This window comes from Tachyglossus aculeatus, chromosome 4 (genome assembly GCF_015852505.1).
Source record: "Tachyglossus aculeatus isolate mTacAcu1 chromosome 4, mTacAcu1.pri, whole genome shotgun sequence".
Taxonomy (NCBI): domain Eukaryota; kingdom Metazoa; phylum Chordata; class Mammalia; order Monotremata; family Tachyglossidae; genus Tachyglossus; species Tachyglossus aculeatus.
In genome coordinates, this window is record NC_052069.1 from 113281013 (window position 1) to 113294990 (window position 13978).

Consider the following 13978-nt stretch of genomic DNA (forward strand, 5'->3'; position numbering starts at 1 on the left):
CACCACCCAGCCTCAGTTTTTCTGCCATTTTCTGCTGTTTCCTCCATTCTCCCTTCCCCTGCCACCCCAGTTATTTGCCAAGGCTCTGAGACTTGTTTTCAATATGGCTGATAAGATGACTGAGGTGTCCTACCAATTTACATAAGGAAAAACTGCATGCCGACAAAGATTGTCATTGGCAATTTGGAATGATAAACTCAGTGAATTCTGCAAACCAGGCACTCCATTGTCAAACCCTGTGCTGATTGACAAAAACGTAGAACACTTATTCAGGAACTTATTCAACTTGTCATTTGGTAGACTTGAAGAGAGGGGCCACTGTAAGGGTGACATATATGTAAGGCATTACACCAGGACAACTTTGACACTCTGGCTCCAGTGTGGGGAAGAAGGAACTTCTTGATATAATATCAGCCTTTTTGATATGACCAATCTTTCACATTATCTTATGGGAAGAGATGTCTTATTAATACATTTGGAGAATTTCCTTCTGTGTGAATGTTTGTTTTTGCTGTGAATTTGATGTTCATTTCAGAGAAAGGGGGAAAAAAGTTCGTAGCTTATAATGATCTTGTGAATCATCATCCTATCTTAAGCATAATGAATCAATCAATCATATTTATTGAGCCCTTGCTGTATGTAGAGCACTGTACTAAGCATTTGGGAAAGTGCAGTATAATGAGAGCTAGTAGATACGTTGCCTGTCCATAACTTGCCTGCCCATAATGAGCTTACAGTCTAGAGGGGAAGACAGACATTAAAATAAGTCATGGATGTGTACACAAGTTCTTTTGGGCTGAGGGTGAGATGAATAAAGGGGACAAATCTATGTGCAAGAGCAATACAGAAGGGAGAGGGAGTAGGGGAAATGAGGGCTTAGTGGGGGAAGGCTTCTAGGAGGAAATGTGCTTTTAATAAGAGTTTGAAAGTGGGGAGAGTGGTCGTCTGTGGGAGGTGTAGAGGGCAGGAATTCCAGGCCAGAGGCAGAACATTGGCAAGGGCTCGGCAGACATCATTTTTAATGTCAGTATCCTACCATAAGAGCCTCTTGCATTAATTCATGTCTCATACACTAATAATTCTCAGTCTCCGAATTCCCTTCAGATTCCTATCAGGACTTAACTTCAGTGTTTTTACATCCCACTACAAGACTGATGAGTGTCCTGAGTTGGTAAATCTCTTACCATAAGGCAGGTCTTATTTAAGGGACACCACCATTAGGATATAAGGTCCCCGGATAAGTTAAGTCATCAGAAAAGGTGGAAAAAACAGTGGGACAAGACAACCTGCACAATTTGGAACTGTGAATTCCTTTCCCTCCTGTGTAGTCAGAACCTAAGGCATGTGCCAACTTGAGGCTATAGCCATTAAGACTGCAGGAAGACTATGATTCGACAGCTGGATACTGTCCAAGTCCAACAATGGAAGAGTTTCTTCTTTTAGTGAGAAGATGAAGAAGCGGGCCAAAGATCAGTAATTGTCTACTTTAACGATAGCAGTCAATAATCAGAATAATCAAGAAAGTCCCCAGAGAAGTTATACAAAGTGTTTGTTTTTCTTCTAAAGAAAAAGACGACCAAGAAAAATATCTAGGTAGTAAAGGAGAATGAAAACCAATAAAGGGACAAAATTGCAACTGCCTACCTGAGAAGCAGTGTGGCCTAATGGAAAGAGCATGGATCTGAGAGTCAGAAGGACCTGGGTTCTAAACCTGGCCCTGCTTCTTGTCTGCTGAATGATGTGGGGCAAGTCACTTCATTTTTCTGAGCCTCAGTTTCTTCATCTTTACAATGGAGACTATGATTCTGAGTCCCATGGGATAAGGGCTGTGTCTAACACGATCATCTTGTATCTACCCCAGTGCTTAGTACAATGCCTGGCATTGTAAGCATTTAACAAATATCATTTTTTTAAAAATGAAAATTTGTTAGATGCCTAACTTGTCTAAGAAGGCTGTTTTTGAAAACCGTTTTCTGGTACCGTAATTGATTTGCAGAAGTATATATATGGTTGCATCCTTATTCTGTCTAAAGGATAAATGAGTATTGGTTTTCAGTTCCCATATCTTGTTTTAGTATAGTTGGTAAAATCAAAATCAAAAGTGTAAATACTCATCAATCAGCCTCTCATTGACTTGTAGCACATTTGTGCTTTTCGCTTGTAACCAAAGCACGGTTTCTTTTCATGTAACACAGCTCCTGCTTACGAGAATAACGTGAATTGTCAAAGTGATAGGTGAGCAGTTTATCTATTTGAAAGTGAAAGCTTAAAGGGTTACAAACTCCCAGTTGGTTTTTTAAGTTTGAGTGGCATTCGAATGCGCATAGAACTAAACTCTGTCCTCAGTCCTGGGTACTGAAGATAGCTGGTCATTACTTAAATTTCAGCTACAAAATATAACATTTATCCCAGTGATCAGTGATCATCTGGCAAATGATCAAACTGCAAATTGGTAGATGTATACTGGGTTATTTAGTAATCAGTCAACTCTTTGGATACGGGGTGATGTCAGGAAATACATAAATCTAGCATGAGCTGTAGTATATTTAAAAAGCAAGCTATTCTTTCTTTTTTCTAAAAAGCAGGACTTTCTGACATTTGCAAACCCTAAGTAAGTTTCTTCGTTTCTGTTTCTACATAATTAGGTTTATTTACAAGTACAGTGAAATATTTTGTTTTACATTTGGAAGACACAACATTGGAGAGTACTACTTAGTCTGAAATTACACTGATTGTGAATAGTATTTAGTTTTTTACTATCTTCTAAGATCAGAGGTCTAGAAGAAATATCTCCAGAGAAGGACACTTCTCCACCCATCTTGGTTGAGTATATGAAGGTCTCATATTTTGTTATATTAAGAAATTCTTATTACCTGAGATTTCAACCATTTCTTCAATCTAAATAAATATTTTTCTCTTCACTTTCATCTATAGGGGTTAGTTGTAGTCTTTAGAACTTAGAACAGTGCCTGGCACAAAGTAAGCACTTAACAAATGCCATAATAATAATCCTTTAATCATTTTTGTTGCTCTCTTCTGCACATATCCAAATCACACTTTGGTTGTGACCCCAAACTCTATTGTGTATGTCAGTAAAGTCCTAAGAAAGGCTGAATGTGAATGGAGGATTGCCTTGTGAATGTTCTACACACCTATTTAAGCATCCCCTTAACATGTTTATTTTGTAGCTCCAGCATTACATTGATGGCTCCTATTTAGCCTGCAGGTCACTGTGATCCCCAGATCTTTTTCTGCCTTGCTTGCTGCAGCCAGTCTTGTTCCATCTTTGTGGAGTTTGTTCTCCCTCCCTGAACTTGCCCGTATTGTTCTAAATCTTTGATTTTTCATCTAGGAAATTTAAATCACTGCAAAAGTAGAACATTACACGCCTTTTGTCGTCATTGACTCTCTGATTCTACCCAAATTCCTGCGAGACAGTACATAAGTAGAAAGTAATGAGACCTCCCTATTACAAAGAAATGACATTTGGAACATATGTGACTTTCCCACCACTGCATAAAATTCCAGAAAGGATCCCAGCTAGAATTGTCCCAACTCGAATGCTGGATCCATTTTGACCTCAACCTTCTACCAGCCACGCCAGAATAGATGACCACTTTGGCTAAAAGAGAGAAAGACAGAAGATAATGCAGGGTCGTATGTAGAGAACTCTCAACAGAATGGCATTTTGAGAGTTTGGGCTAGCCTGAGCTAGCATAGTTTTGGAAAGCTGGAGGCTTCTGGGGTTTTATGAATGGCCTGAGATAATATCAGGATGGCTACTTCAAAATGTGGGTCAGGAGAAATGTTTTCCTCACAGTAGAGATACAATTACTGCCTCTGTGCCTTTGAGCCAAACCATTTTAAACTAGGTGGAACCGACCACCCTCCCCAGTGACCTTGAGTAGTCCGAGGGCCCTTGTGTGCTTAAGGGTTGGACGCAACTCCTCTCCCAGATTCTCTGAAGTCAAACACTGACGTCAACGGTTGCTAAGTCGGGGTACCAGCTGCTGCATGCAACATTTCAGTGAAGGTCAATTGATGTTTCTGTCTGGACTTGCCAGCAAGGGGCCATAATTTGTGTCACGTTTGGGTGATTGGTGGATTTAAAAAGTAAGCATTAAATAGCTCATGCAAAGCTTTGAAATTTGTTTTTTTTGAGACGTGATCCTACCAGCCTGCTATACAAGCCGCAGTGTCTCCACTCTTTTTTTTAGACAGACACGTGGGTGAAAAACAGGATCTTTGTTCTTTGGCCTCGGCTGCTGCTTCTCTAAATTAAATTCTAACCTGTTTGTGTCCGTTCAGTCATTCATAAACAGTCTGTGATGCCGGGAGAGTTATTTCTTCAGCTGGAGGAACGGGTGGCAAATTAATAATCAGAAACTCAATTTCAGATTCTGTGTAAATGTCATATGGAAAAATAGCATGAATTCCAGAATTAAGGCTGTGTAAATTCGGAAATTTGTGCCTGCAGAGTGAGGCAGAAGATGCATATACAGCCTCGTAGTCGTGATTAGATTGATAAAAGAGATTTCCTCATTGAAGCTTAAGGCATTCCATTGCAGTCAGTTCTGCCATAACACACATTTTCATTCTTCATTTTTGAACACAGGGAGCGTACTTCTGACAAAGTGCATCTGCCAGGGTAGAACCCAATTCAGGGTCAGCAGAAATGGTTGTGCACATGTGAATGGTGTCAGTCAAGGTGCAAGCACTACAACACAATTTCTTCTTAACCCAGGGCTCTAACCTGTCTGACCCATACCATAATCTGTCTCCCAACAGGGACCCCAAGCCTAGTTAGAGGAGCCGTGCTGATGGTTGCTTCCCTCTGACATCCATTCTAGCGGTTATAATGTGCTCTCTGACGATACTAAAGGTTTCCTCCGCTTATCTCATTTTCCCTCTGTGAGCCCAGTGAACCTTCTTGAACCTTAATCTACCTTACATTTGCACAGCCTCTAAAAACTTTGGGGAGATTGTGTCGGTCAATATAAACTTTTCTTAAGGCTTTATAAAATCAGAATTAAAAGTATGCATCTATACTAAGCCCACACTGGCTGACAAATTGTTCTGTGTCCATGCTGGACTTTTGTAGGGCTGGCAGGGAAGTGGTTCTTCTGCCTGCGTGATTGGAGGAGGTTTGTGTTTTGTGGGTTACACACATCTATTTACCTTGCTAACACACCACTGATGGGATTTGAACTGCTTCAGGAAATAGTCTGAATGCCTTAGTGGGTCAAGAGAAAACTTTGTTATAAGTAGGCAGGCTGTAAGTAGACTCTCTCACAGTCCAATTCTGTCCTGTTTAATAATAATAATGATGGCATTTATTAAGCGCTTACTACATGCAAAGCACCGTTCTAAGCGCTGTGACTGATCTCAGTTCCAAAAAATAGGATGGCAATTCTCAGTAACTTTCCTTTGATTATTTGTATCTGAGGCTGGAGTTAGTCGTTTTGTGCTATTTCAAACGTTGGAATAAAATTGACAGGCAAACTCCTTCAGGACAAGGATATATATGTTAAATGTATTTTCTGTGGTATTCGTCAAGCACTTACTATGTTTCAAACACTCTTCTAAGCTCTGGGATAGGTACAAGTTAATTAGTTCAGCCACAGTCCCTATGCCAGATGGGGTTTGCAGTCTAAGAAGAAGGGAGAACAGATATTCCCATCTTACAGTTGAGGAAACTGAGACACAGAGAAGTTAAGTGACTTATCCACTGTCACACACCAGGCAGTTGGCAGAGCAGGGTTAGAATCCAGGTCCTTCTTTTTTATATATATCATGGCATTTATTAAGCGCTTACTATTTGCAAAGCAGTGTTCTAAGCGCTGGGGAGTTTACAAGGTGATCAGGTTGTCCCATGGAGGGGCTTACAGTCTTAATACCCATTTTACAGATGAGGTAACTGAGGCCCAGAGAAGTGAAGTGACTTGCCCAAAGTCACACAGCTGAAAAGTGACGGAGTCGGGATTTGAACCCATGACCTCCGACTCCAAAGCCCATGCACTTTCCACTGAGCCATGCTGCCTTCTGACTTCCAGGCTCGGGCTCCCTCCACTAGGCACACTGTTTCTCAATTCTACCGTATTCTCCCAAGCACTTCGTCAGTCAATACATGGAATTAATTGATTATGGCCTGGATTCCAAGGAGATTACAGCCAGACAAGCTGTAGTTCCTGAGCTTTAATAAAGCAAAAACTGCTGAGATTGAGTTTGTGGACTTTATTAGTTACTGTTTGTTTGAATGATGACATGACCTCATGTTGGCTCAAGTCTAGCATTCTGTGACAAATATGCTTGTGGGAATGTGTGATAATAATAATAATGGTATTTGTTAAGTGCTTACTATGTGCAAAGCACTGTTCTAAGCTCTGGGGGGATACAAGGTGACCAGGTTGTCCCATGTGGCGCTCACAATCTTAATCCCCATTTTTCAAATGAGGTAACTGAGGCACAGAGAAGTTAAGTGACTTGCCCAAAGTCACACAGCCGATAAGTGGCGGAGCCAGGATTAGAACCCATGACCTCTGACTCCCAAGCCCATGCTCTTGCCACTGAGCCACACCATGATGATGGTTCTCTGGTAAAGCAAGCAAACCAATAAGCCTTTCATGTTGTGTTGTGGCTATTATCTACTGGGACAGAGGCGGAAGTGCTGCATTTGTGTGGCATGTAGCTGTGGAGTGCTGAGTTTTGGTCAGGAACACTCCATGCATGTTAATCAATCAATCAATCATATTTATTGAGCGCTTACTATGTGCAGAGCACTGTACTAAGCGCTTGGGAAGTACAAATTGGCAACACATAGAGACAGTCCCTACCCAACAGTGGGCTCACAGTCTAAAAGGGGGAGACAGAGAACAGAACCAAACATACCAACAAAATAAAATAAATAGGATAGAAATGTACAAGTAAAATAAATAAATAAATAAATAAATAAACAGGGTAATAAATATGTACAACCATATATACATATATACAGGTGCTGTGGGGAAGGGAAGGAGGTAAGATGGGGGGATGGAGAGGGGGACGAGGGGGAGAGGAAGGAAGGGGCTCAGTCTGGGAAGGCCTCCTGGAGGAGGTGAGCTCTCAGCAGGGCCTTGAAGGGAGGAAGAGAGCTAGCTTGGCGGAGGGGCAGAGGGAGGGCATTCCAGGCCCGGGGGATGACGTGGGCCGGGGGTCGACGGCGGGACAGGCGAGAACGAGGTACAGTGAGGAGATTAGCGGTAGAGGAGCGGAGGTTGCGGGCTGGGCAGTAGAAGGAGAGAAGGGAGGTGAGGTAGGAGGGGGCGAGGTGATGGAGAGCCTTGAAGCCCAGGGTGAGGAGTTTCTGCCTGAGGAGTTTCTGCCTGATTAATGGAGGTTGGAGGTGGTAGGGTACAGAGCCAAGAGTTTTTGATCCAGAGTCTAGCTAATTTTCTGAAAATCCCTCAAATACAGATAAATGATCTATCATCATACCATTTTTGGTCTCCAGGTGACTGACAGTGAGACAAATTTAGACTTTGAACCTACTGAATCTCAAAAAGTGTAACAAAACCTGACAATCAAAATATTCAGTGCACTAGGTGTTGTTTAATTTTAATTAAAACTGTTCCTAAGAACATCTGAATGAATTCAGTTGTAGGCGCTGTAGCCTTGCCTATAATTCTCTAGATTTCTCTCCTGATTATGCTGGAACTGTATTTCCTTTTTCCTTTTGTAATTGGAATTATCCCTTTTTATCTGTTTAGCCTTTAATAGGGAACTCATTTTCCTTCTGCACATATCTAAGGATTGAACTTTTTTATAATTGGTCCTTTTGAAACGTAGATTATGTTAAAAAATTAAATTTATGAGAAATGGGTCCATTTTTCAAGTGTTGCTAAACAATTTGTGTATCCCTTCAACCATCTTTTTTTTTCATCCTTACCTGTGAAAATCACATCCCAGGCAGAAATTGTCAGTATAGGTAGCACTGCCAGTGGAAGCATTTTAGGAAGTTTAGTTTTTCGTGCCTTGGTCCAGTTTCCGGACGCAACTGGACAAGAGATAAGAGATCAGTTTTCAATTCCCCTGAGACTTCCTCAGTGAACTCTCCCTCATCTCTTCCTCAATGCTAACTCTGCCTCTGCTTTCACCTCCAGATTCTCAGCGCTCTCATCTCTCTTCATTCACTATGAAGCTGATGGACAAATTTCATTCTCCCAAAATAAAGAGGACACCATCAAAGAAAGGAAAACCAGCCGACCTCACTGTGAAAACCCCAGAAAAGCCAGTCAACAAAGTAAGTGTATGATGAATGAATTCTCGCTCCTGGTTAGCCTTACCAGTCGTTCGTTGGTCGGGAGGATTCTGTACTGTTCTATTTTTAAACCTCAACCCCAAAAAATGTTGCTTCCAGTATTTTGTATACTCCACAGTATTTCACAGTTCCCTGAGGGGGGTGGGGGTGGGGCTTCAAAAGTGTTGCAATATATGGGCCACTTGGATGGTCAGTATTTGTAATTTATTAGAAGCTGGCTCAGCCAGCCTAAACAGTTCTCCTTTCCAGATTTTGTCACCCCTGTGGGTATTTCAGCCTCTCTTTATGAGGTTCACGTTCACTCTCCGCAGCACAAACCAACCCCTCCCACCCTCCCTTTTGCCCCCAGATACACATACCACAGTCAAGTTGTGGCTTCCAAATCATGTCTTGACTTGAGGGTGTGTCTTTTTGAAATTCAAATATTTGAAACCTGTCCAAAGATGTCCTCAATCCTTGGTGACCTCAATAGGGAGAGTCAAACAGATGTATTCAGTCAGCTGCTGACTCTTGTCAACCTCTCTCTCAAACTTAAAAAATGGCCATTTCAAGCCCCGTAGGAATCCAGGTTTCCTCTTTTCCAGGAGGCAACAGACAGTTTTCTACCAGAGGGCTATGCTACTCCCTTGGATCTGGAGCACCAAGCTGTAGAATTTAAATCCATCAGTGCTGTGATTTCCAGGTCTCAGAGGCAGAAGGTCAGTGTGACTTAAAGAACAATTGGGGTTGACTACGCCAGCAATGACTCCCCTACCTCATTCTTTTGGGGACTAAAGCAACATGACTACGGAATCTTTGTGAACGGGTTGTTTTCCCAATCGGATCGGGTGGAGGCAGTAGGATTTACCAGGGATAGAAAACAAACCAAGATGCCCAGTGCAGTATCCTCCTGCAAAACCTATAATCGCAGCAGCCCCAAAGGCCTATGGGTAAATGTTCTCCTTGGCGGCACAGAAAGCTCTGGAGTGTCTTCAGTTTTCAGGTTGGATGTACTCCCGAAGACTTACCTGTTCCCTGGGAAAGTCGGTATGGAGCATCTCTCCACAGCAACGTTTTTCTCCTTTTAAAAAATTCTGGTCAAAAGAATGAAGGTTCAGACCCTTAGAGGAGAAGCTATGTAAGAAGGGGAAATTTGGAAGATGTAATCAAGAAAGCACACTTGGTCAGCACATGTGGTAAAACAGCTGAACAGTAGATAGATTAGTATTTAATTTCAATTTCGTATTAACGTCTGCCTCCCCCTCTAGACTGTAAGGTCGTTATGTGTGGGGAAATGTATCTGTTAATTCTATTTTACTGTACTCATGTGAAGTGAGGTAAGCTGTGCTGCAGCACTTGATATAGCTGTCATTACTGTTTTCCTCCTTTCACCCTTTCTTCTTCAAATGCCATCGAGTCATTTCCAACCCATAGCGACTCCATGGACATACCCTCTTCAGAACGTCCCATCTTCTATCATAAAGTCGTTCTGGTGCGTGTATCCATAGAGTTTTCTTGGTAAAGATATGGAAGTGGTTTACCATTGCCTTCTTCCGTGCAGTAGAAACTTGAATCTCTGCCATTGTCTTTACGTTTTGATCACTTGATCATCTGCCTTTCCCATGCCGCCGCTGCCCACCACAGGTGAATCCACTTTGTCTGATGCTTTGGCTTAGACCTTTCCATTATGGGTAGTATTTTATGGCATAGCTCTAAGCTTCATCAGTGTTTACAAACAGTCCTTCCATGATAAGGCATCGATTCATACGAGAGCTTTTTTCCCTACCCTCCTAGTTTACCCCCTTCTGCCTCAGCTCCAGTCTACACCATTGTCCGACTCCCTCCCCCCAGCCACCCTGACACAAAGACCTGTAATACCCACAATTTACCAGGCCCCACCTTTAGAGAAACACAGCAAAATAGTGGGTCACTTTCATTCTGCAGACTTTCTTTGTGGTGTGGGTTGTGTACAGGGGAAATAGATAGTAATAATAATCATGAATAATTATGGTATTTAAATGCTTACTATGTGCCAGTCACCGTACTAAGCTCCGGAGTGGATACAGGCAAATCAGGCTGGACACAGTCCCTGTCCCACATGGGGCTCACACCCATTTTGGGGATGAGGTAACTCAGGTACAGAGAAGTTAAGTGACTTGCCCAAGGCCACACAGCAGACAAGTGGCAGAGCCAGGATTAGAACCCATGACCTTCTGATTCCCGGGCCCATGTTCTACTATGCCTTGCTGCTTCTCAGTAGTGTAGGAGTAATAATAATAATAATAATAATGTTTGTAGCAGCAATGATCATTCGATCCCTCAGTGGTATTTATTGAGCATTTACTGTGTGCAGAGCACTTGGGAAAGTACAGTCCAATAGAGTTGGTAGTCACGATCCCTGCCCACTAGAAGCTTACAGTCTGCAGGGGAAAACATATATTAAAACAGTTTAGGGATAGGGAAATAGTAGAGTATAAGAATATTTACATAAGCATTGTAGGACTGAGGTGAGCATCAAAGTGCTAATGGAGTACCCAGCGAAGTAGTCAACACAGAGGAGAAGTTGGATAGGGGAAACAAAGGTTTAATCTTGGAAGGTCCTTTATAGGTTAAAATATCTAATCCTCATATTGATACAAAATCATAATAAAAAATACTTATTGGTTCAGAAAAAAATCAAACTAAATTAATCCTTATGTGTAAAGAATACTTCAGTGCCATCCGAGTTTTGACTGTGAGTGATTATTCAAGAGGAGATTCAGAAAGGGAGAAAAGCAGTCAACTCTGGTACAGCACGAAGACATTGCTACACTATGTCGGAGATTAGGCATTGAATTCTTTGAGCACCTGTTTTTACCCAGCGCTTAGAACAGTACCCAGCACTTAGAACAGTGCTTTGCACGTAGTAAACTCTTAATAAATGCCATCATTATTATTACTTTTGTTGTTAACTAGCAGAAAACAGTTAATAAACCAGTAAAGCTAACTCCTATTTCAGAAAGTCCAATATAAACAAACTTTTATTCTAACCTAAACTTTCCCTTCTGTTTGCTAAAGGAAACTGGACATTGAAGAGAACACAAACATATTAAGGGAAATATTCCACTTTTTAAAGATAATCTGAAATAATAATGATGGTATTTGTTAAGCGCTTACTAGGTGCCAAGCACAGTTCTAAGCACTGGAGCATGCTCTAAACACTGGGATGCAGTGAGTAGAACATGGCTGAGTAGTAAAATGGAATATTTAGTCTGTTCCACTTTTATTTAAGTTTGTCTAGGAATCTCCTAATGGAAAAGTTAATATTAAGTCCAGGGAGAGTCCAAGATATCAATCAATCATATTTAATGAGTGCTTCCATTGTGCAGAGCACTGTACTAAACCCTTGGGACAGTATAATACAACAGATTTAGTAGAAACATTCCTTGCCCATAATGAGCTTTGAGTCCAGAGATGAGCTTACAGTCTAGAGATATGTAAAGTTAATAGAGTCAGGCTTTAAATGATTTACTTACGAACATGTTCCGACTGCCTGGATTCCACTGAAATATTGTCAGTTTTATTAGAAATATAAGACATGGGCCCCTTTTCATCTCAAAAGAGTGGTACCTCCCTCAAAGGATGAGCATCATGGCACATATTCTAGGGGTAGTCTTCCTCAGGCCATGAACTGAAGCTCCAACAGGGACAGAAGAATATCTTCATATATTTTCAATGTCTGCAAACTAAGTATTTGGCATGGAGTCATCTGAATGTGAATTTGTGCCAACTGCTTTATTATTGCCATTCTCTCCTTCACTGATTTGGGTTAGGGGAAGGGCCTGGGTGGTTGGCTGATGCTCCATATGCTTGGAGGGAGATTCTTCTACACCCTAGAAGGTTGGGCTTGGTGGGAGGGAGAATGGCCTGAATTCAAAGCAAATACTTCCCAGGAGGCAGATGACTCCAAGTCCCTGCACCCTTCTTTCTGCCACCACTTTATGGCTGACCCAGAGGCATTGAGATTATCGGGGACTAGCCTACAATCCAATTCCTGAGGTTGGCTGAAAGAAGCCTGCAGTCGATGGGAAGTGCAGGAGGCAGCAGGGAGAGGGAGAAGAAGAAGAGGCAGACAGCTCTGGTTGTCTTTCAGGGCCTCTGGAGCTGCTCAGTTTCCGTCTCTTTAAAGCATTCAGTCAACTTGCCCCCTCCTACCTCACTTGGCTGCTGTTCTACTACAACCCAGCCCACATGCACACTGCACTTCTCTAATGCTAACCTTCTCACTTCGCCTCAGTCTCCTCTATCTCTCCACCAACACCTTTCCCATGTCATGCCTCTGGCCTGGAATGTCCTCCCTCCTCAAATCCAACACGCAATTACTCTCACTGCCTTCAAAGCCTTATTGAAGGCACATCTCCTCCAAGAGGTCTTCCCTGACAAAGCCCCTGCCGCTTTCCTCTTCTCCCACTCTCTTCTGCATCGCCCTGACTTGCTCCCTTTGTTCATCCCCGCCTCCCGGCCCCAACAGCACTTATGCACATATCCGTAATTTATTTATATTAATGTCTGTCTCCCCTTCTAGACTGTAAGCTCGTTTGGGCAGGGAATGTTTCCATTTATTATTGTATTGTACTTTCCCAAGCACTTAGTACAGTGAGCACTCAATGAATATGATTGAATGAATGAATAAATGAATGAATGAATGAATGAATGAACATGAAGAGGGGAGAGGGGCGGAAAAGTGGTCGAAGATCTGACTGAATGGTGGAAAATCCACTTAAGAACTTGGGTGATCACAGAGGAAAAGGGCCTTGAGCATGAAGGTGAACCAAAGGAGAAGCAGCGTGGCTCAGTGGAAAAAGCACGGGCTTTGGAGTCAGAGGTCATGGGTTCATATCCCGGCTCTGCCAATTGTCAGCTGTGTGACTTTGGGCAAGTCACTTAACTTCTCTGTGCCTCTGTTACCTCATCTATAAAATGGGGATTAAGACTTTGAGCCCCCATGGGACAACCTGATCACCTTGTAACCTCCCCAGTGCTGAGAACAGTGCTTTGCACGTAATAAGCACTTAATAAATGCTATTATTATTATCATCCAAAATGTGTCCAATCTGTACTAAGAAAAATGAGAGTTTAATTCTAGGAAGAATCATTTGACTCAGTAAACATCTAGTGCTATTACTACCATTTGACATAGACATGTTAGCAAGAACTCCAAATAGTTAAATGATGTGGTAAATGAAGGAACATAGAAAAGTTCCTCAAGAACTGAGGCTAGACCACTTCTGTCTCTTCATTTTCCTTGTCCCAATCTTTCTAAGTCATTCCCTGGACCGCCTCACTCAATCATAGCAGTATTTATTGAGCGCCTGCTGGTACACAGCAGTGTACTAAACACTTAGAATACACTAGAATTAGTAGACGTGGTCTCTCAAGTTGCATTATAGCTAGCTTGGAAGACTTAACTTTTGCTGAGAGATTTAAAGGGGAACTTTTATAGTAGTGTAGTAGCAGGTCTGTCTTCAAGATATGAAAGGAAAATTACCAGGAATGAATAAATTGCTCCTGTAACAGAGCTGATCTCTTGCCAGGACATGTTCATTCGAAGACGGCATTATGGGAGATTTAAAACTTGCAGCCTCATTTTCATTTCTTTGCTGGAGTAGAGGAAGTTTTCAGCACTTTGAGAGGGCAGTCACTATGTAGAACTGATTGCTGTAA

General features: G+C 42.0%; 1 protein-coding gene across 7 annotated transcripts in view; it reads left to right on the forward strand.

The window, feature by feature from the left end:
* The window catches only part of RAPGEF1 (Rap guanine nucleotide exchange factor 1), a 165448-nt gene that overhangs the window by 69507 nt on the left and 81963 nt on the right, over positions 1 to 13978 (forward strand). For 4 of the 7 annotated variants that reach the window (XM_038745183.1, XM_038745185.1, XM_038745184.1 and 1 more), the window contains exons 2-3: positions 8139 to 8278; positions 8881 to 8994. In XM_038745183.1, the coding sequence (XP_038601111.1) occupies positions 8139 to 8278; positions 8881 to 8994 (254 nt within the window). The remainder of the gene's footprint in view (positions 1 to 8138; positions 8279 to 8880; positions 8995 to 13978) is intronic. The other 3 variants (XM_038745186.1, XM_038745187.1, XM_038745189.1) reach the window with 1 other exon arrangement.